This window comes from Pelodiscus sinensis, chromosome 2 (genome assembly GCF_049634645.1).
Source record: "Pelodiscus sinensis isolate JC-2024 chromosome 2, ASM4963464v1, whole genome shotgun sequence".
Lineage (NCBI taxonomy): Eukaryota > Metazoa > Chordata > Testudines > Trionychidae > Pelodiscus > Pelodiscus sinensis.
In genome coordinates, this window is record NC_134712.1 from 175,822,060 (window position 1) to 175,843,132 (window position 21,073).

Sequence of the window (21,073 nt, forward strand, 5' to 3'; positions counted from 1 at the left end):
ACTCCTCAATGTCCAGTAAATGGACACTTATGGGCTAAGTGCAACAACCCTGTTCTGTGTTTTATCAAGTTCCAGCACCTGCTTGCAAATCTCATCAAAATGCCTTTTATCTGTGGGAACTGCTCAGTACAACAAACCTCCTTCCAAAAACAACGAATACAAAACAACCCCCCCCCGACCCTTTCCTTCCCCAGCCAAGTAATATTCTGAGCAGCAACCCTCTTCTGGTTGAAGGTACGATAAGTCTGTAGAGCCTCAAACTCCTTTTCAATCTCAATAAGTTCAGAGCAGGGTGTGGTAAAACAGTAGAACTTTCAAAGTTCTCCTCTGAGGTCAGGAGACTGACAAAGGATGGAGGGTTTTCCCTCCCCCTCAAAGCCCTCCCTGATGTCCACAGACAAATCAGGTGAGTTTCTGAGTTGTGACATTAGCCTACTTACCAGGACCATCAACAGGGGGGCAAAAGGGACATTTGCCCTGGGGCCTGGCAATTCAAAGGGGCCTGGGGCTCTGAGCTACCACCACCACTATGGCAGCAGTGGTGGTGACCAGATCCGTAGGCCCTTAAAATGGCCACTGGAGTGCTGTGTTGCACACTCCATGTGGCTCTGAGTTCTGGAGAAGGGTCACACTTTGCTCTGGATGGCACAGAGGACTGGCTGCCCCTTCCACTCATGACCCTGCCCCTTTAGGAAGCCAAGGAGCTGGCCCTCTCTCACCTTGCTTCCTCTGCTGCTTAAACATGGCTAAAAATAGTATTGTCTATTAAAACAGCGGTTTTCAAACTATGGGTTGTGACCCAGTGCTGGGTTGTGGAGTGTCAGGCACTGGGTCTCATTGCTGCAAGGTGATCAAGTGACTAGGGGGGTACTAAGGCAGCTACCTGCCTCTCCTGGCACCGCCCCAGAAGCAGCCGGCAGCAGGCCCCGCTCCTAGGTGGGGGGAAGAGGGTACACAGAACTCCATGCACTGGCCCTGCCCTGAACTCTAGTTTCATACTCCCACTGCCTAGAACCTGCTGCTGGCTGCTCAGTCCCACCTCAGAGCTCACAGTCTAGTCAAATTATATTGGGTCGTGGGCATCAACAATTTTCTTTCACTTGGTCATGAGAAAAAAAAGTGTGAAAGCCACTGTATTAAAATATCCACAGGAAGCAGATTTCTGCGGCTTGCATCTCCCTTAAAATCCTCCCACTCGAGATGCACCGTAGCCTCTTACAGTTACACAGAATTCAGCCAAAGCTAAAATATTTGAACTCTTACTAAGGAGTTTATCTTTCTGCCTTACCAAACTTTCCTTGACCTAAGTAATTTGGGACACGCTGGTCCTCCTTCCAATCTATGCCATTGACTTTAGTAGCCTTAATAAGTATTTCACCACCTTCCCAAGACTCAGTCTTAATATAGTTCACTGGGGTTTCTACTCTCTTTACTGTTACTTTTGTGACTATGGTAGCGGCACTCACATTGGGGGGGGGGGGGTTGTAGGGTGGACCATGGAGTAACTTTTAGTTTGGGCCAATTTGGTTTTATGTGGCTTGAGCCCGACAGTAACAGACTACCTGCATTCCCTTAGGGTGGGGGGTTTACTACCTTGGGTCCCCCTGATGTAAAAAAACCCAACAACCTGAGATTAAGTTTATGCACAGACCCCTCTTTTCTTAACATGGGGGGCAAGAAATTTCCCTTCCTCTGGGATTTGCCTTTTTCATGAGTCCTTGATTAAACACATTCAACAGCAATTTCTGCAGCCTCCAAAAGGCTGGAAGGCTTTTTGTCACAGATGACTGCTTTTACCCCACCTGTAACTATCTATAACAATTGCTCCTGGACCATTATATAAAACAGTTTTTCATAATTACTTCTGTTATCCTGTTAAGCATCTTGTGCACATACTCAACATCAGTGATGTGATCAGACATGTTAGGACTGCTATACTTTCAATCAATAGGTTTCAGGGATAAAGGTAAATCTTTCAAGCACATTTTCTTTACATTTCTGATGTAAACAGGATCTGAGTGAATGCTTCTGAGTAAACCCAGAAGGCTCAAAACCCAAAACAAAAGTCCTCAAACATGTATATTTTAAAAATCTAATTATTTTAAAACCAATCTCATGATTCGTGATTACTGAAAGCTTGTGGATGGCAATACTGGTGTTTCTATTGAACAGCTTTTCATAAAGCCTAAAGCCAAAGTTAGACGGCTAAGCTCCAGTTAATAAGCTATGGGAGCACAGGTTGTGAACAGACTGGGACAGAAGAAGACTTCTTGCTACATGGAAAGATACCAGAACTATGAATGGGCTGTAATGTTGAGCTGGACTTTATTTTGGGACTCTGAGGACTGTTCAGAACTAGCTCTCTTATTAAACAGGTCCATTGGTAGGGTGGTGTTAATACAATAAATAATTGTTTCTGTTTCTAAACTAGTCCCAGAAGGGGAACCTGTTAATCAACATGACCGAAACCTGGGGTATGTCTATAAATACACTTGCTTTGCTTAGATGTGTTAGATACTCAGAAGATGGAGTGTTATTTTGCTCATTGTAGTCAATTTTAACCCAACACCAGCTGTGTTTGTATTAAATGGCAGGGATGGCTAAAATATGGTTACCAATGTTTGTAATTGTGTGGGAATACAGAAAAGTAGAACTGTGCTAAATTGTTTGAAATAGAAGGGCTCACAGTTAGCAGAAAATATTAGAGCTCTTGTCAGATTATTCTGGACAGGAAGCTATATGGCTTCCCCTGCCTGGAGTGGTTTGACCTTTCCTGCCCGCACTCCCACTGTTCAAAGAACAGAACTAACTAGGCATCATTAGGTTGGAGCTGTGTTTTTTTTATACCCTGTTTCCTAAGAGCTGAAATCACTGGGAGCTGAAATCATTTGAAACTGATGGGAAGAAATCACAGCCAAGAACTGGGTGGCAATGGATGGTGACCGAGAGCAAACAGGACGGTGGCAGAGGAGAGAGGCGACGAGTGGCCAGAAGAGCGGTGGTGGCATGATAAGGGGTCAGTACAAAAAGCAACAATCAAGGCGGCAATGGAGAGGCGCAATGAGCGGCCAGCAGGGCAGCAGCAGAGAGGTGAGACAAATGGCCAGTAGGGTGGCACCAGAGAGCAGTGAGCAGGCAGATGGTGAGTGACCAGCAGAATGAGTAAGATGCCTCCTTAACTCTCCCCCACAATCAGAGTGGGAGGTGCTTGCAGCTGCATCTCTGAACGCTGAGTCTGCCCTGACCAAGAGCAGCAAGTGTGAGTGTGGTGCAGAGAAAGGCTGGGCATGTGAAGGGGATGTTTACATTGCTGGACTTAAGAACCTGAGAGGAAAAGGACATTGCCCAACCTACTGGGGTGGGACTTTTACTGATGGTTTATGATTATGAACTCTGACTGGTGTTTTCCACGTTACTTCCCTCTCTTTTTATTAAAAGTTTATTTTCTACACTCAGACTCTGTACTTGCGAGTGGGGAAGCATTGCCTCCCAGAGATACCCAGAAGTGTAGTGGGAATTTCCCAAGTTATTGGGTGGGGGCGTAAGCCAGTTGTGTGTTGGATGGATGGAGAGGAACTATTAGATATTGAACTTGGCCCTGGCTGCTTCTGGCTCTACCTGGCTGTGGCCAGACAGACTAACCCCATATCATCCATCTTATTTGCCTCTCTGAAGCACAGGGCAGAGAAGGAGCAATAATATCAGCATAGTCTATGCTGGCTCATCTGATCCTGAGAAGCTGAAACACAGATATGTGGATAGAGAGCAGCTAAGTCAATAAGCTGGCCTCGAGGCTGCGGCTGGCACCTATGTTGATTCGAACACACACAGTCCCTGGAAGGGGAATTTCCCACTGAGAAAACAATGTCCTGTACTTCCAATTTAATCATCTCAATTCTCTCTTACAAGTGTAAATTAAGTTCACAACTTCCTTGTAAGAACTGGTCTCACAGCAGACAGACCAGCATCAATTGGCATTACAGATAAGAAAGAGAAAATACGTGACCCCATGATTATATAAGATGGGCCCAGCACACACTCACTTTGAGTGTCATTCTACCCTCTACCTGCTGGTCGGGTTAGGTGTTTGACCTCCCGAGGTTCTATGGGGACGCCCACCTCGTATTTTCGTCTTTCCTAGGAATTGAGGGACCGGCCCTGGCCTGACATGCTGGAGTCGAGAGGCACAGAAGGGGGTAAAAATGGTACCTGGATGTGGTCCTCTGTCTTAAGTGTACACATAGAAAGAGTAAGCTGTTACTTGGTACCATTATTTCTATTTTTCTATCTTTATCTTCTTTGTAACCATTTTTAAGACCTATATTTTGCTAATAGTTAAGAAATAGAACAATAGCCATTGCAACCATATGATTTATAAGCTTCCTCAAATAAACCTGTAACTGTTTAAGCTTTAACCTGCCTCCTTCAGTTGCTGTAACAGAACCAAGCACAATTTAAAAGAACTTCAGCCGGTCTAAAGGGACAGTTATAGGAAGAGCTTGGGCGTTTGGATCTGTGTCACTCCCAGGTGACAGGATCCACTGGGGCATCTTTCAGTCTTTCTCCAAGGCTGCCCGCTGCGAAGGAATTATGAAATTCTAGCAGCTGAAATCTAAGATGTAATAAGCTCTTCCTATATAACGGGGCGTCTGTTGGCCTGCTGGCCACCCTCTGCGATGGGACCCCGGTCCTAGCTGTAAAGGCACGGACGTTAAACCTTTTCTCGGAAACATACACACACACACTGCCCTGACCGTCGGCTGACAGGCGCCACCCCCAGGAGTGCAATTCATACGCGGCCCTGCCCCTGCGTGCCTAGCACATGCGCAGCCCCACCTCGGGCATGTGGCATATGCACAGCCCTGCCCCCGGGCACCCTGCGCAGCTGCTGCCCCCACCCAGTCCAGCAGCCCTGCGTGGCGCCCTCTACAATGAGGCACCCCGGGTGGTAGCCCGGTTAGCCTGTACCGTGGGCCGGCTCTGCACAAAGGCATCACCAGCGCATTTTTAATTTGCCAAAGGCACATTCCACTGTCATCCGGCACCTACTCAGCCTTTTGTGGAACTGCTCCTTGTTGCTGTCGAGGTTTTCCATGTAAGGTTTCAAGAGCAACAGCTGTAGGGGGTATACCAGGTCTCCCAGGATCACTATGTACATTTCAACATTCCCCACTGTAATCTCGTGATTTAGAAAGCCCTTTCTTGAAGCTTTCCGTACAGTTGAATCTTGCTGAAGATGCATATGTCAAAAAATGAGGAGTACAGGATCTGCCGTAAAAGCTCCCTGCTGTCAGCAGAGCCGCGGCTACACTTTACTTTTACTTTCGAAAGGGCATGTGGTCATCACAGATCCTGAACGTGAGTATGCAAATGAAGCCTGGGATATTTAAATCCCGGGCTCATTTGCACTTTTAAAGTGCTTGATTTGCATCCCTCTGTCAGCAGAGGGATGCAGACTAGAGGTAGCCAAACTAAATAGGTGGCTGACTTTTTTTTTAGTTCAGTTTGTGAGTTTGGGCTTTGTTGACTTGAGACATTTTATGTAAAAAGCTACTTATTCTGATGCCTGTTGTGTTATAAGATTGATGTTTACAATAATAACAACAACAATAATACTGTGTACATTTATTAAGCCATCTAGTTTTCCTATACAGGACAATCACCAACCCAGGCTCACTTCCTGAGAGGGACTCTATGAGATAGTGTGCCAATATGGATTATATGTATACACATATAACATGAGTGTAGCTCATGAGTCAGGTACAAGTTGATTCTTATGGCTGTGGATCCAAATTTTTGTATTTGCTCAGGGCTCTACTGGACACTACAAAGACAGATGATTTCGGGGAAAGTGGGGACTGGACTCCAACTTCGATTAATGGAGCATAAGCACAGAAGAGCTTCTGAGAAATCTGTGGGTGGCAGAAAAGAGAAAAGGGACCCAGGAAGATTGTGATCTGAGGTTTGTGGGAGTCATTTACACCTGTGGGAAATAAAAATAAAACACTTCTGTCCCTGTGACATCTGTGACGTGGCCTATAGATCAAAATGCTAGATCTTAATCAGAATGAGGTGTGATTTTTTTTGAGGTGAGCATTTATATTCTTTAGATACCGTACATCATTTATATTCTTGCTACTGACAAGCAATAGGTAACTTATTTAGATGTTTGTTATCCCAGTTCTGCAGCTGTGAAGATAAAGAAAAAAGAAGACATAATTTTTTATCATGAAGACAATTATCAAATTTATGAAGTGGCACTGAAATAAAAACCTCAGGAGTGACGGTAAGTATTGATGATAGAGGGGCATAAAAAGTTCCTGCCAGCTGTCTAATAATGTATGTATTCTCCACAGCTTCAACAGTGTTAGTAGCAAAACGTACCCAAAGTATCAAAAATGAATAGGAGTTAGAATATTTTACAAAGTTAAAATTATAAACATAAAAGGATACCTCATTATGGCAATGACAAAACTCACACATAATGTTTGATTACATAAGTAGCTGGTTGCTTTATGGGAAATTTTGTACCAGGTTTCAACAATGTGGGAGGCAGGTGACAGAAATTGATGGACAAATGTCTGGATCTAGGACAGCAAATGCTATGATAGTATCTTGATCTGTGTTGTGCTTAATCAACTGAGTGCTATGACTACTTTATGTGATTTAGTGCATGCTGGTACAGTGATATAGAAGATGTGTGTGTAGATATGTTTATAAAAAAGTGTATTCTTACCTTGGGTTAGCTAATTGACCATGGCTAACTTGGGTTAAACTGAAATGAATACATAGCAACTCAGCTTTTAATTCAGAACAGCAGCTCACATTAAAACTTATGAGGAAGTACTTGAACTTGAGCTGCTAGCCCAAGTTGTTGTGTCTTCTCTGCTGTTTTAACCCAGGTGAGCTAACCCGAGTGAAGAACACCACACACCTTTTATTTGTAGTGCAGCCATACTCTAAAACTGAACGTATTCATGGCTTGGCTAACCTTAATAAGAATTGTTTTAAGCTGGAGTCAGTGTTGCTGGTGTGCAAGAAAGGACATCCAATCTTTTGCAATATTCTTAAGCAGTTTCTCACTGGTTTTGGTGAGTGCTGATTAGCATTTTAGCATTTCTCCCTTGGGGTATGTCTACACTTGCACCCTCTTTCGATGCAAATGAAGACATTTGAAATTGCAAACAAAGCTGGGATTTAAATACCCCACGCTTGCATAATCGTGTTATTGTGCTACAGTAAACTTCCAATAATACGGCACCTTTAGGACCCAGGGGGTGCCAGACTATCAGATATGCCGGACTATCGGAAGGGGGGCTATGAGGGGTCTGGGGTGGGGTGGGGGGGATGCCACCCCAGATCCCTCATAGCCCCCCCCTTCCGATAGTCCGGCTCTGCCCCAAGCGTCCCTGATTCAGCCGCTGCTAGTCAGTTTCAGCAGCGGCTGAATCGGGGACGCCTGCAGCAGAGCAGCTAGAATGCTGCCTGGTTGGTCCAGTAGCGCCAACCCTTGGTGCGGCGAGACCAATCTGGCAGCATCCCAGCTGCTCTTGGGGACACCTGGGGCAGAGCATCTGGGGTGCTGCTGGGTTGGTTCCGCAGCACCGCTCCTCGGCACTACTCGACCAACCCGGCAGCACCCCAGCTGCTCTGCCCCAGGTGTCCTGATTCAGCCGCTGCTGATACTGATCAGCTGCTGACTCCAGAAAGCCAGGGGCAGAGCTGCTCTGCCTCGGGCTTCCTGGAGTCAGCCGCTGGTCAGTTTCAACAGCAGCTGAATCGGAATGCCTGGGACAGAGCAGCTGGGGTGCTGCGCGGAGCGCCACACCTCGGCGCTGCGGGGACCAACCCAGCAGCGCCCCAGCTGCTCTGTCCCAGGTGTACCCAAGTCAGCTGTTGCTGAAACTGATCAGGGGCTGATTCCAGGAAGCCAGGGCAGAGCAGCTCTGCCTCGGGCTTCCTGGAGTCAGCCACTGGTCAGTTTCAGCAGCGGCTGAATCGGGGACAGCTGGGGTGCTGCCGGGTTGGTCCCGCAGCCCCGAGGGGCAGAGCTACCGGACCTACCCGGCAGCACCCCAGCTGCTCTGCCCCCGGCTTCCCGGATTCAGCCGCTGGTCAGTTTTAGCAGCAGCTGAATTGGGGAAGCTGGGGGCAGAGCAGCTCCAATGGTCCGGCTGCCAGGAGCACTTCCGGGTTCCTGATGGTGCCGGACCATCAGGAGTACAGGACCATCAGATGCCGGACCATTGGAGTTTTACTGTATTTTGAAATAGCACTATTTCGAAATACAAAACGCGGTGTAGATGCAATTAATTGGGAGATCACCCTTCTTCCAAAATAACTGTTAACCTTAATCCTCATACAATGAAGCTTATTTCGGAAGAAGGGTGCTCTCCCAAAATAACTGCATCTACACCTTGTTTTGTATTTTGAAATAGCGCCATAATGCAACTATGCAAATGAAGCACGGTTGCAAAAGAGGGTGCAAATGTAGACATACCCTTGGGTGCCTGAGAACTGCATGTGTAAAACCCTCTGCATTGAGTCATGACTATGTTCTGTGCAGCCAATCTGGTAGTCAAGTGTTGGTTTAATGTGTGTTATGGAACTTTTTGATCAAAAATTTCAAAAGCATCTAGTAATTTTAGGTGCCTCCACTTTAAGATGCCCTGTGACGGGGATGGTGCCCTCTGTTCCGGTCCTCTCCAGCAAACGGCTATAGCACCTCCAGTTTGTAAACACCACGGTGTACTTTATTTGTTAACTCAGCCAGTACCCTTTCACAGTCCCATGCAGCAACTGTCTTTACAGTGACATATCAGCATCAGGATCCTTTGCCACAGAGGAGCAGGATCTCTCCAACGAAGAGATCTCCTTTTATCTTGGTCTTGCTAGCACCCCCCATTCTCTCTCTCCCATACCCTTGCACTTTCTTGCTGGGTGTTTTTCTACTCTTCCAGTTACTGGATTAACTAGCTCCGTAACTTTGGCCAGCACAGACTGATTTTGTGGTTGGCTCAGCTTCCCTCCATTGGGCCCTTCTCCCGGGAAACTAGTTGGGTTTACAGTGATCGGAGTGATAGTTCAGCTACTGATTCTCAGCCTTCTGTCACACTGCCCACTTGTTGGGAAAATAGGGCACCACATGGGGCTAGCCTGAGACTTCCACCCTCCTGTGTGGGGCTGGTCTGCACCATTCATCTGAGGACCCCCACCCTGCAAGAGGCTGGGGTTGGTGTAACTGCTTGCTGAAGCCCAGCCTGCCCGCTGCCCGAGTCCTGCCTCCACACCTGCACGGGGCTGGCATCACTGCCTGCTCCACTGCATGTTCCTCCACAGCCCACTCGTTTGACAAAAATGGGCATCTGAGTCATTTGCTCTTCTTCATTAATCAAGTTGGCAGAAGCAATGGGACAAATGTCCACTTTTTCAAAAAAAGTAGGGATGTCTGAAACAGGGCTTGAACAAGGGAACTAGGATCACCCCATCTACTTGTCTGGCAGAACAATTCCTCTTTTCCCAGGCTCTTATGCCTTTACTGGAGATGATGCTCCTCCTGGTGGTGTTCTTCCCCCACTTCCCCTGGTAGTCCTCCAGGATCCCTGCTGGGGTTTGCTCATTCTCCACATGCAAAAACCACAGTTGTGGGTGAGAATCATCCCCAAAATTCTGTCTTGACCCATAGGTCTTCACACCGGAGGCAACGCTGTAGGATACTCTCTGCACTTTTCCCCTTGTTTTGTGGCAGGGCTGTTGGCACCCTCACCCTCGTGGTTATCCAACACCTCCAGTTCTCTCAGGCCTCCAAACTGCTCCTGCTGCCCCCAAACACCTCATTCAGGTGGCAAGGTTCCAGTGATCACCCAGCTCCCACCAGAGAACTCTGGTTGTTCTTATTCTACAAGGTTAATTCTATCCTTTCGTACTTCTCCCTGTCTTTCTCTAGGGTTCCTCCCTTCGCTTTCTAGCTGGCTTGCGTTTCTTTGTCTGGTGGCTTTCCACCTCCCTCTCCCCATGTCTAGCTTTTCATTTCCCTTCCTTGATGGTTTAATTTTTCTCTAGCAGTGTCCCTAGATCCCTGCCTGCTTCCCTAATGGGAAAGGGCTCCAGACAGGGCCTAGGGAAATGGGTTGGGATACTGTCACTTCTACCCCCAGCCTCTTTCCATCTAAACTTCCCCTGAACTTCCAGAGGTACCTTGGTCTGTGGGTGGCTTTGGTTGAGTTGTTGTATGAGGCTGAAATGTTCTTTTCCCTGAAAAGACTAGCTTGTTCTCAGGGCCAAATTCTACCTCTTTACAGTCTATGCAGTTCTGTGGACTTCAGTGGGGATGTGTGGGATGTCAGGGCAGAATTGTGCCTAGATTATTAGCTAAGTAACAGGATTGTTAGATTGTATTAAATTCTGTGCTCTTGAACAGGTCCTCCCACAATGGATGTTTCAACTGGGACAGAACTTCCTCTTAATGATTCGGACGATTATTATCCTGAGGAGGGGGGTTCCATCTGCAGCCCAGAGAGAATCAAGGGATTTGAATCAGTGTTTTTTCCAGTCCTTTACTGTGTGGTGTTTGTGTTTGGCTTTGTAGGAAACAGTTTGGTCATTTGTGTTCTGATAGTTTGTAAGAAACTATCCAGAATGACTGATGTGTATTTGCTGAACCTTGCCATCTCTGATCTGCTCTTTGTTTTCTCACTCCCCTTCCTGGCTCACTATGCTTCAGACCAATGGACTTTTGGAAATGAAATGTGTAAAATAATATGTGGAGTTTACTACATTGGCTTTTACAGCAGCATATTCTTCATAACCCTCGTGAGTATAGACAGGTACTTAGCCATCGTCCATGCTGTGTATGCTCTGAAAGTTCGAACGTCTAGACTCAGCATTGTTCTAAGCCTCATGGTTTGGTCCATGACTATTTTAGCTTCAGTACCTAATCTTATATTTATCCAAGAATTTGATGAAGATGGCATTATGAAGTGTGCTCCATACTACCCGAATAATAGGACCACCTGGAAACTTCTAACCAATTTTGAAGTCAATATCTTAGGTCTTGTGATCCCACTTGCCATTCTCATTTTCTGCTACTCCCACATCTTGAAAAACCTGCAGAGATGCATGAACCGAAACAAGTATAAAGCAATGAAGCTGGTTTTCACTGTTGTAATTGTGTTTTTTCTCTTCTGGACTCCCTTCAATGTTGTGCTTTTTCTGGACTCTTTGCGAAGCCTGAACATCATAGATGACTGCAAGACAAGCAGAGACCTAGACCTGGCCTTGCAGGTGACTGAAACCATCTCCTTCGTCCACTGCTGCCTGAACCCACTGATCTATGCTTTTGTGGGTGAGAAGTTCAAGAAATATGTTCAGGAAATACTCAGAAAATTTTTATTGATTTGCAAAGACCACAGTGTCTTTCAGAGCCACTATAGTACCTCTTTCATGCACACCCAGTCATCACATACTTCTATTACTGACCCTATAATGTAAAATAGAATGGGATAAATCCAGACATTCAGGGATACAGATAGTGTGATATAAGTATCAGTGACTTTGAAAGAAAACACCTCAGGCAGCTCATTAAGTACATTACTTCAGAATAGTTGGGAGGACTTAGCTTTCAATAAAGTTTTCGGCTATTAATGAGTCTGGTATAAAAGCTTGGACAATGCAATAATAATCAGGGTTCTTATATGTATTAATTGTATTTATGCATCTAATAATTTCCTTATAAGGAGAACCATGCTGTTATCAATAGTATTATTTTTATTACTACACTTCCTCTCAAAAAAGATATTGTGGTTTTGCTCAGGGATCTATGGGCATGTGTAAGACATGTAACTAAACTGAATTAATGAATTAGCTTTTATAATACAGCATAATTCCTAATTCCCTTTATTTAAAAATCCTAATTACTCAAATCTAGAGCATGTTCATCCAGTAGCCTTATGTTCATCACACACATACACACACAGCTTCTCAGTTAGCCTCTTTGTACCTGTGAGCATAAATCAACAGCTTTGTATTTGTATAGCAGTTCTCAAGGAAGTTGTTTTTACTCTTTTTAATAAAATACACAGTAATAAGCTAACATCAGCCTGCCTCCCTTCATTCCTTGGATTTCCATATCAGTAAAACTGCGCCTCAAAATAGCACTTTCATTTATCTGAACTCCTATTTAGTCTAAAGTTTCAGATGTTCCCCAAACATCCATGCAATGTGCAGCAGCAGTAAAAAAAAGCAAAAGAATTTTGGGAATCAATAAAAAAAAGCAAAAAGAATTTTGGGAATCAATAAGAAAGGGATAAATAATAAGACAGGCCAGGTCTATGCTACAGAGAAGATCGAAGCTGCTGCAGTCGATCTTCTGGGGTTTGAATTAGTGGGTCTAGTGAAGACACACTAATTGGAACTGAGAGGGCGCTCCTGTCGATGCTGGTAGTTCCTTTAGGGTATGTCTACACTACCCCGCTAGTTCGAACTAGCGGGGGTAATGTAGTCATCCGCAGTTGCAAATGAAGCCCGGGATTTGAATTTCCCGGGCTTCATTTGCATGAAGCCGGCCGGTGCCATTTTTAAATGCCGGCTACTTCGAACCCCATGCCACACGGCTACACGCGGCACAGAGTAGCTAGTTCAGATTAGGCTTCCTAATCCGAACTAGCTGTACTCCATGAGGAAAAATTCAAATCCCGGGCTTCATTTGCAACTGCGGATGACTACATTACCCCCGCTAGTTCGAACTAGCGGGGTAGTGTAGACATACTCTTACTCCTTGTAGGAGCAGAAGTGGAAGGGAGAGTGTGCTCCTGTTGACCTCCTGCAGAGCGGACAGCACCAAAATTAAATTTAAGATACTTTGACTCAAGCTATGCAATTAACATAGCTGGAGAGATGTATCTTCATTCAAACTTATCCCGGGGGCTATGTCTACACTGCAGGCTTCTTGCACAAAAGCAACCGGTTTTGCGCAAAAACTTGCAGCAGAGTGTCTACACTACAAGCCTGCTCTTGCACAAGAAAGTTTACAGTAGCTCGTCAGAAGAGAGGGATTTTTGTGCAAGAGTTATTCCTCTCCCGACGAGGCATAAGCCTTTTTGCACAAGAACTCCTGTGCAAAAAGGCTAGTGTGGATGGAAACAGGGTTTTCTTGAGCAAGAAACCCCTATGGCTAAAATGGGTCTTCTCATCTCAAAAAAGATACTGTGGCATTGAAAAAGGTTCAGGAAAGGGCAACAAAAAATATTAGGGATATGGATCTGCTGTTGTATGAGGAGAAATGAATAAGACTGGGACTTTTCAGTTTTGAACAGAGATGGAGTACGGGGGATATGCTAGAGGGCTGTAAATTCATGACTCGTATGGAGAAAGTGAAAAAAGAAGAGTTATTTACTCCTTACCATAACACAAGAATTAGGTGCCACTCAATGAACATAATAGGCAGCAGATATAGAACAAACAAAAGAAAATATATCTTCACAGTCGATCTGCAGAACTCTTGACCATAGGATGTTGTGAAAGCCAAAATTATAACAGGATTCAAAAAAGAACTAGGTAAGTTATTAAAGAATAGGTTCCTCAATGGCTGTTAGCCAGTGTGCCCAGAGATCCAACATATGCATGTCCTTCACCTCTGTTTGCCAGAAGGTGGGAATGGGTGACAGGATGAATCACTCAATGCTTGCCTGTTATGTTCACTCCCTCTGAAGCACCTGGCACTGGCCACTGTCAGAAGATAAGATACGGGGCTAGATGGACATTTGGTCTCTCCCAGTATGGCCAATCTGATGATCTTGCATAGAACTCAGATGTATTTCCTCCCTGCTATAACCCACCCTCTCCAAGAGCTGAGCTAGAACCCAGGAGTTCTGATAGTGCAGAGTTAGTAACAAAGACAGAATATATTAAAATTCTAAACCTAACCGTGTCCCTTGAGTGATTTGCCAAAAGATGTCAGAACATATTCTTATGAGAGCTGAATGGGTTTAACATTTGTCATTCTTTTATAAAGAAACTAGCCTTGCCCCCTGTTGCCCCAGTCTTGCCTGGGGTCTGGGAGGGTCTGTGCAGGCCTCCCTTCAATGATTCCTGAGACACAAGAGAGAGAGGCAGAGGCTTTGTCTACACCCGTGGTCACCAACTGGTAGATCACGATCTACCGGTCGATCTCAGAGGCTCTAAGAATCGCTCTTGAGCCCTCTGTAGCCAGACACAAACCCCATCTTGTTTCCCCCTCCCCCAGAGAGCAAGAGAAAGGCAGTCAGCCTTTGATGCCCTGGGAATGCAGGTGTGCTGCCTGTCCCTGACTCCACCATAAACAGAAACCAGACAGTAAATGGGCTAGCTGACGACCCGGGGCCTCCCGTCGCCCTCATGGCTAGTACCAGTAATTGACACGCCTGCACTGTCCCAGGAGAGGAATCTTCGCCCATCACATACCAGAGGTGCCTATTGTCTGCATTTTCCCAGGTGTAAATTATGCTTTGCACCCTTCGTGGGAAACTTGGCATTCAAAGCCATTTTTCCTAATTGGTCACTTAAAACCAGGAAGAAGCCTACATGACCCAAGGGGTATAAAAGAGGTTCAGCAGCCCACCCCATTTGAGCTCCAATCATCTATACCTGCTGGCAGGTATTGATTGTCTCCCAAGGTCTGTGGGACGCCCAACCTCGCCCTACTTCTTCCCAAGGGATTGAGAGAAAGACACTGGCCACGCTAAGTCTGGAACGCAGGGGTGAGAATACAGGCAGTCCCCGACTTACGTGGATCCGACTTACGTCGGATCCCTAGATATGAACGGGGTGAGGCAACTCCCGCACATGCGCAGCAGCATTCCCGGGGCTCGCTCACCTGGGTCCTAGGATCCTCCTCGGGCTGGCTCCGACTGGGGTTCCGCAGAGCTGCAGAGCAGAGGAAAAGTGCCTCCCCACGCCCGCTGCCCCCCCGCCAGCAACAGGCTGCCCCCTCCCCTGAGCAACAGGCTGCCGAACAGACAAAAGCAGCCTCTCTGCCCCTCCTCCCCTCTATACATGCCGGGCTCCCGGAGCGCAGCAGCGTCCCCGGGGCTCGCTCACCTGGGTCCTAGAATCCACCTCCTCCTCCTCTTTGGCCGGCTCCTCCGGCCTGCCGGCTCCAACTGGCCTCTGCCTGCAGCAGCTGGCCACAGGGACAGGGATCCCGCAGAGCTGCCGGGCAGAGGAAAAGTGCCCCCCCACGCCCGCTGCCTCCCTCCCCCCCGCGGCCTCGCAGCCTCCCCCCCTGCCAGCAACAGGCTGCCCCCTCCCCTGAGCAACAGGCTGCGGAACAGCAGACAAAAGCAGCCTCTCCGCCCCTCCTCCCCCTATACATGCTGGGCTCCCTGGGCAAACAAAGACTCCACCAAAACAAACAAAGTGCTGGCCTCATTGTGTTAGCAAAAAAAGGACCATCCTCCTAGAACCCTAGGTGGTGTGTGGAAATAAAGCTATTAGCTCAAAGCATTGTGCAGAGCTGTTTGGTATTTGATGAGTTACTCCTTTAGTCCTGAGTTTGTCACAGGGACAGAAATAGATGTGAAATCTTCTGAACAGGGGAACAGACAGCAAAACAAACATTAGAGGGGAGTTAACCTTTCCCTATGCTATCCAAAACTAAAAAAAAATGTTTGGCTAGAGTTTCCCCTACAATATGTACCAGTTCCGACTTACATACAAATTCAACTTAAGAACAAACCTACAGTCCCTATCTTGTACGTAACCCGGGGACTGCCTGTATATACCTGCTATGTGTCTATTTTGCATGCATTTAATAAGAGCTCAGAGAACCAAAAGGGTTTCATGGTACCTGTAAGTGACTTCTTAGTGTAATTTCTGTCCTGTCCTTTGTAGTGGCTGTGTTATCTGTAACACAGCAGTAGCATTTAACAACTAAGTTTACCCTGTAACAATAAAATAGTAACTGTTTAAGCTTTAACCTGACTCCTTCAGTTGCTGTAACAGAACCAAGCACAATTTAAAAGAACTTCAGCCGGTCATAAGGGACTTACTGCCCTGACCGTTGGCTGACAGAATTGGCGTAGTCGGCAGGATTGTGCTACTGGTTCACATACAGCAACATGAAGCCTGTCATGATAAACATGGATTTTAGTGGTATAGAGAAAGGGTTTGCCCAGGAAGGTTGGGGCAACCCAAAATGGGATAGAGAAATGTTAGAAAAGGATTGGGGAAATCCTGAGGAGTTGTGGGTGCACCTCTGTAAGTATAGAACTGCCTGCAAGCTAAAGAATGGGACAAAGCCTGAATCTGTGGAAAGGAGCCACTTTCCATTTAGCAAGGAAAACAGGATCAGGCCCAGACAAGCAGGCAGAAATGGAAAACAGGATCAGGCCCAGACAAGCAGGCAGGTAACAGATAAGATTGAAAGCCTTGTGGTAGAACTGAGAAAAAGGCAGTAAGTACTGGAAATCTAAATCCTTAAAGCATACTTACAAGAGTAATATCTGAAACAAGGCCAGTTTTTATTTTAGAGATAAGAAAGTGTTTTAAGAAAAGAGAAACAGAGAATTTAAACTCTGCAGAGAATGGAGAGAATTGAGCAGTTGTGCAAATGCTAAAATGGTGTAGATAGAAAATTGTGGTTTCTTTACGGTCATTCTGAAGGAAAAATGGGCCCTTTTTCCAAAGGAATGTCTGTAAATAACCCAGGCAAATTTGACTCAAATCTGAACATTTGATTAGAGAGACTGCTAAAAGAACTCTAAAGGGTGGGGGTTCTATTGGAACTGAACTACCCCAATGAATAAAAAGGGAATGTAATTGTTGTATAGCTATGTAGAAATAGTGTAAGAAAGGTTCAGAGAGAATGTATGTGTAGCTGTGTGTAGATATATATATATATATAGTGTAAATAATATGAAGTTTTCAAGGTCCAGTAATCTTGTTTGTAGGTTTAAAACAAATTGGTTTGGTAAGACCATTTTAGTCCAAGTTGTTTAATGAAGGTACAGGAAAACTGTAAGCATAAAGAAAGAGTTACACTATATGCAAAGTTTAATGTGGCTAAGTAGTGTTGTAAACAAAGATTGCACATTTTCCTGTAAACTATAGAATGAGTAAAAACTGCAAACAGACTAAAATGCTGTGAAAGCTCCAGGAGCCACACCAGGTTGTGATTTCCTTTGTGGTGCAAATGCCCTAGCTGGCAGCACAAAGAAGCTTTGCAGGTAATAGCTAAGTTTGATTAGCAAACTAGCTGAGATCAGAAAGTTCAAATTGTAACCCTCCAGAAAGAAAGAAAAAGGAGGTATTGGTATTGCTGTTTTAGTCCCAATAGGAGGTTGGGTATACTAGAAAAGGTTTAAACGTAAGCAAATCTGCAAAGGAAAATTAAGGATTCTACTGAAACTTAATTGGTTAACTGCATAAAGAATGAGCTCTATATATTGTAACTCTATTTTGTGGGTTTCAAATTAACTAGTTTTATTTTGTTTTGGATAATGTCCTCTTGCTTAAAATTGCAAACAGACAAGGCACAAATTAGTTAGTGTTTGTGTTGGGCATTCAACTCTTAAGGACATTTAACTTTCTAGAAACCAAATTATTAGTTTAAAAATTCAAGCTTTGAAACTTAACTGTTTTTTTTCAATGCTGACTTGATAACACTTTTGGCTTCAAAGGAAAGTGGACAGAGAAGGCTGCTGCTGTCTCAGCAGACTTATACTAACTCCTGTGCTATATGGGCTGGAGCCACCCAGGGGATAAATAACTGGGAAATAGAAAAGCCTGTTTGGAGATTGGAATATTGGAAATGGATATACCAGCATGCAACCCCACATGCCTTAAGCATAGGTCATGTGGCAGCTCACCAAAAGAATAACACCCTGACTGCACAGCTAAATAACCTAGCAGATGCAGCAGTACAAATTTTTGCTGCCCAGGTGGATTGGGAACGCCTGTACATTTGGCTACATAAAACCTTGGGGGACACAGAGAGCTGGTGCGGCAGGCACATGCCAGGGGATGGCCTATCACCCACAAACAAGCCAGAGCTCTGGTACAAGCTTGCACCCTATGTGCTGAACTCAGAAAACATATAACAGAAAGGCAATGATTTGCCAGGCTAAAAGATAGAAAAATACTATGGGCAACCTGGCAAGTAGATTATATTGGTCCACCGCCCACCAGTAAGCAAGGGTGGAAGTATGTTTTAACTGGAGTAGAAATTGTTTCAAGAATTGGATTTGCTTACCCAACCCGATGGACAACAGGGTTGTCTACGATCATGGGACTAAGCCACTTAATAGCCCTTGTCCCAACACCCCAATTTGGGGACACAAACCCATGTACTGCACTCCTATAAGGGAAAGGAGTCTGGACCACTGCAGATACTGGGCTAACACCAATAACCATTACTGAGGCTTGGATTGTATCCAAGACCGGCAAACCTTATGTTTCATTACAGGAAACTGAGGCAATATCCCTGAACAGTGCTCCAGTGGGATGGATCCCTCCCAATGCTGGTGTGAATCCGGGAAACCACCATGAACTTTTTGTATATATATACCGCTTGCTGTTGTAGCGCTCGCAACCACTACTGTTAGTTACAGACTATTGAAATAAGACATGGTACTCCAACTCGCCATGGTCTTCTTCCTCATCCCAACTGCTACTGCTGTACCAGAACACCTTACTTGACTCCTCTGCTGGACTGGGAATCGAGTTTGTCCCTCTCAGCCCAAATGACTGGTGAAACAAAGTGACATCTTCCGATGGGGACCAGTATGGTTCGATGACAGCGACTACCGCCGTCCTCTAAATAACTCTGGGGGGAGGTCAAGGGCAGAAGGCAAGGGAAGTGGCAACAAACGGTATGGGATAAGACATGCTGTAACTAAAAATGTAAAGCCTCATGACTAGATTGGCTGGCCCAACACCTAGGACTTTCGTTAACTCCATTCCTTCACTCTATTGTAAATACTATATTAACCATTTTACTTATTGTAATTGCTTACTACATGCTTCTATGTATTGTTAGGCATTTTGTGTACACTGCTACCTCCTCTGCACAAATCTGGTATATGGCGTTGGGAAGCGATCCTAATCAATCCCTTGATCCAAATTATCTGATCAGACCCTGCTGATAGGGCGATTTTAGCTTCCTCCAAGGAGGGCAAAGGGTGCTGGCATCACCGCCATCTTGCGTTCTGGGACATAGTGAGGCGTGTCAAGGGGGTGGAATGTAGCCAGACACAAACCCCATCTTGTTCCCCCCCCCCCCGCCAGAGAGCAAGAGAAAGGCAGTCAGCCTTTGATGCCCTGGGAATGCAGGTGTGCTGCCTGTCCCTGACTCTACCATAAACAGAAACCAGACAGTAAATGGGCTAGCTGACGACCCGGGGCCTCCCGTCACCCTGATGGCTAGTACCAGTAATTGACATGCCTGCACTGTCCCAGGAGAGGAATCTTCGCCCATCACATACCAGAGGTGCCCATTGTCTGCATTTTCCCAGGTGTAAATTATGCTTTGCACCCTTCGTGGGAAACTTGGCATTCAAAGCCATTTTTCCTAATTGGCCACTTAAAACCAGGAAGAAGCCTACATGACCCAAGGGGTATAAAAGAGGTTCAGCAGCCCACCCCATTTGAGCTCCAATCATCTATACCTGCTGGCAGGTATTGATTGTCTCCCGAGGTCTGTGGGACGCCCAACCTCGCCCTACTTCTTTCCGAGGGATTGAGAGAAAGACGCTGGCCACGCTAAGTCTGGAATGCAGGGGTGAGAATATATACCTGCTATGTGTCTATTTTGCATGCATTTAATAAGAGCTCAGAGAACCAAAAGGGTTTCATGGTACCTGTAAGTGACTTCTTAGTGTAATTTCTGTCCTGTCCTTTGTAGTGGCTGTGTTATCTGTAACACAGCAGTAGCATTTAACAACTAAGTTTACCCTGTAACAATAAAATAGTAACTGTTTAAGCTTTAACCTGACTCCTTCAGTTGCTGTAACAGAACCAAGCACAATTTAAAAGAACTTCAGCCGGTCATAAGGGACTCACTGCCCTGACCGTCGGCTGACACCCTCTCTGAACTGTGTGCCTGTGCAGTATATTTAAATTTGATTTCCTCATTTGAGGAGCAGCTACTCACCTAGTAACAACACAGGTGAGTAGATGCGTGGAATGGTGGGAGCTGGGAGGTCAGGAGAGCTGAAACACCCTGGCCAGCTGTCTCTGGCTTTCAGCTGAAAGATGCTGCCCCGCGCTCCAGCTTATCAGGCGGCTTCTCCTCTGCACCTGCCCACGTGGAGCGTGGGGCACCCTGGCTGAGCACCATGCCAGCTGGCCATGGTGCTCAACTAGAGTGTACCATGCTCCGTGGGCAGGCGCAGAGGAAAAGCCGCCCAATAAGCTGGAGCGCGGTTCAGTCTCCTCCGGGCTGAATGCCACAGCCAGCTGACCAGGCAGCTTCCCCTCTGAACCAGCCCATGTGGAGCATGGTGAACCTTGGATGAGACTTCCCTCCATGGTTGGTGTAGGGAACTTCCTGCTCCCAACTTTGTTCCCTCTCTCCTGCCCCAAACCTGTCCCCTGCCCTCTTGCCCCATTCCTTCTCCCTTGCCCTCTGTGGTGGGCTCCCCCCGCCATACCCTCTCCTTCCCGAGATTAAAGCAGGCCCAGAGGCCATGTTTTTCACAATCGCTGGCCCTGAGGCCTAGTCTGCAGTCAAAGCAGGCCCTGAGGCCTAGTCTGTGCCCTGAGGGGATGGGGTAGGTAGGTCCAGGCCCTCCCTCTCTACCGGACCCCAACCCAGGGCCCTAATAGTGGCAGGTGGTTCCCTCCACCGGCTCGTCGGGGAGTTCTCCCCAAAACGCGCCAAGCCCACTGGGGGGTTCCCTGCCCCTTGCCCTTGGTTGCTTCCTACGCCAGCCCTGTGGCCGATGAGACCCCACCCGGCGATGCTGGGCTGGCGACGGCGGCAATGTCAGCAGGTCCCATGTCTGGGGCAGCAGCGAAGGGGTTGTCCACTGCAGCGGGGCAGGCGGCCCCCCGGAGCTGGCGTTGGGGCCGTGCTCGACCCAGGGACGGTAGCAGCAAG

General features: G+C 46.4%; 1 protein-coding gene across 4 annotated transcripts; it reads left to right on the forward strand.

Moving 5' to 3' along the window:
• Positions 1-346: 346 nt before the first annotated feature.
• On the forward strand, positions 347-12,497 carry LOC102446119 (C-C chemokine receptor type 8). 4 transcript variants are annotated; one of them, XM_075921849.1, is made up of 5 exons: positions 347-3,016; positions 4,142-4,249; positions 5,811-5,962; positions 6,182-6,286; positions 10,421-12,497. In XM_075921849.1, the coding sequence occupies exon 5, from the start codon at positions 10,432-10,434 to the stop codon at positions 11,488-11,490; it is 1,059 nt and encodes a 352-aa protein (XP_075777964.1). In that variant the 5' UTR covers positions 347-3,016; positions 4,142-4,249; positions 5,811-5,962; positions 6,182-6,286; positions 10,421-10,431; the 3' UTR covers positions 11,491-12,497. The 4 variants fall into 4 exon arrangements, with proteins under 4 accessions (XP_075777964.1, XP_075777962.1, XP_075777963.1 ...); XM_075921847.1 differs by having other exon boundaries at positions 347-4,249; XM_075921848.1 differs by having other exon boundaries at positions 4,142-5,962.
• Positions 12,498-21,073: the final 8,576 nt, after the last annotated feature.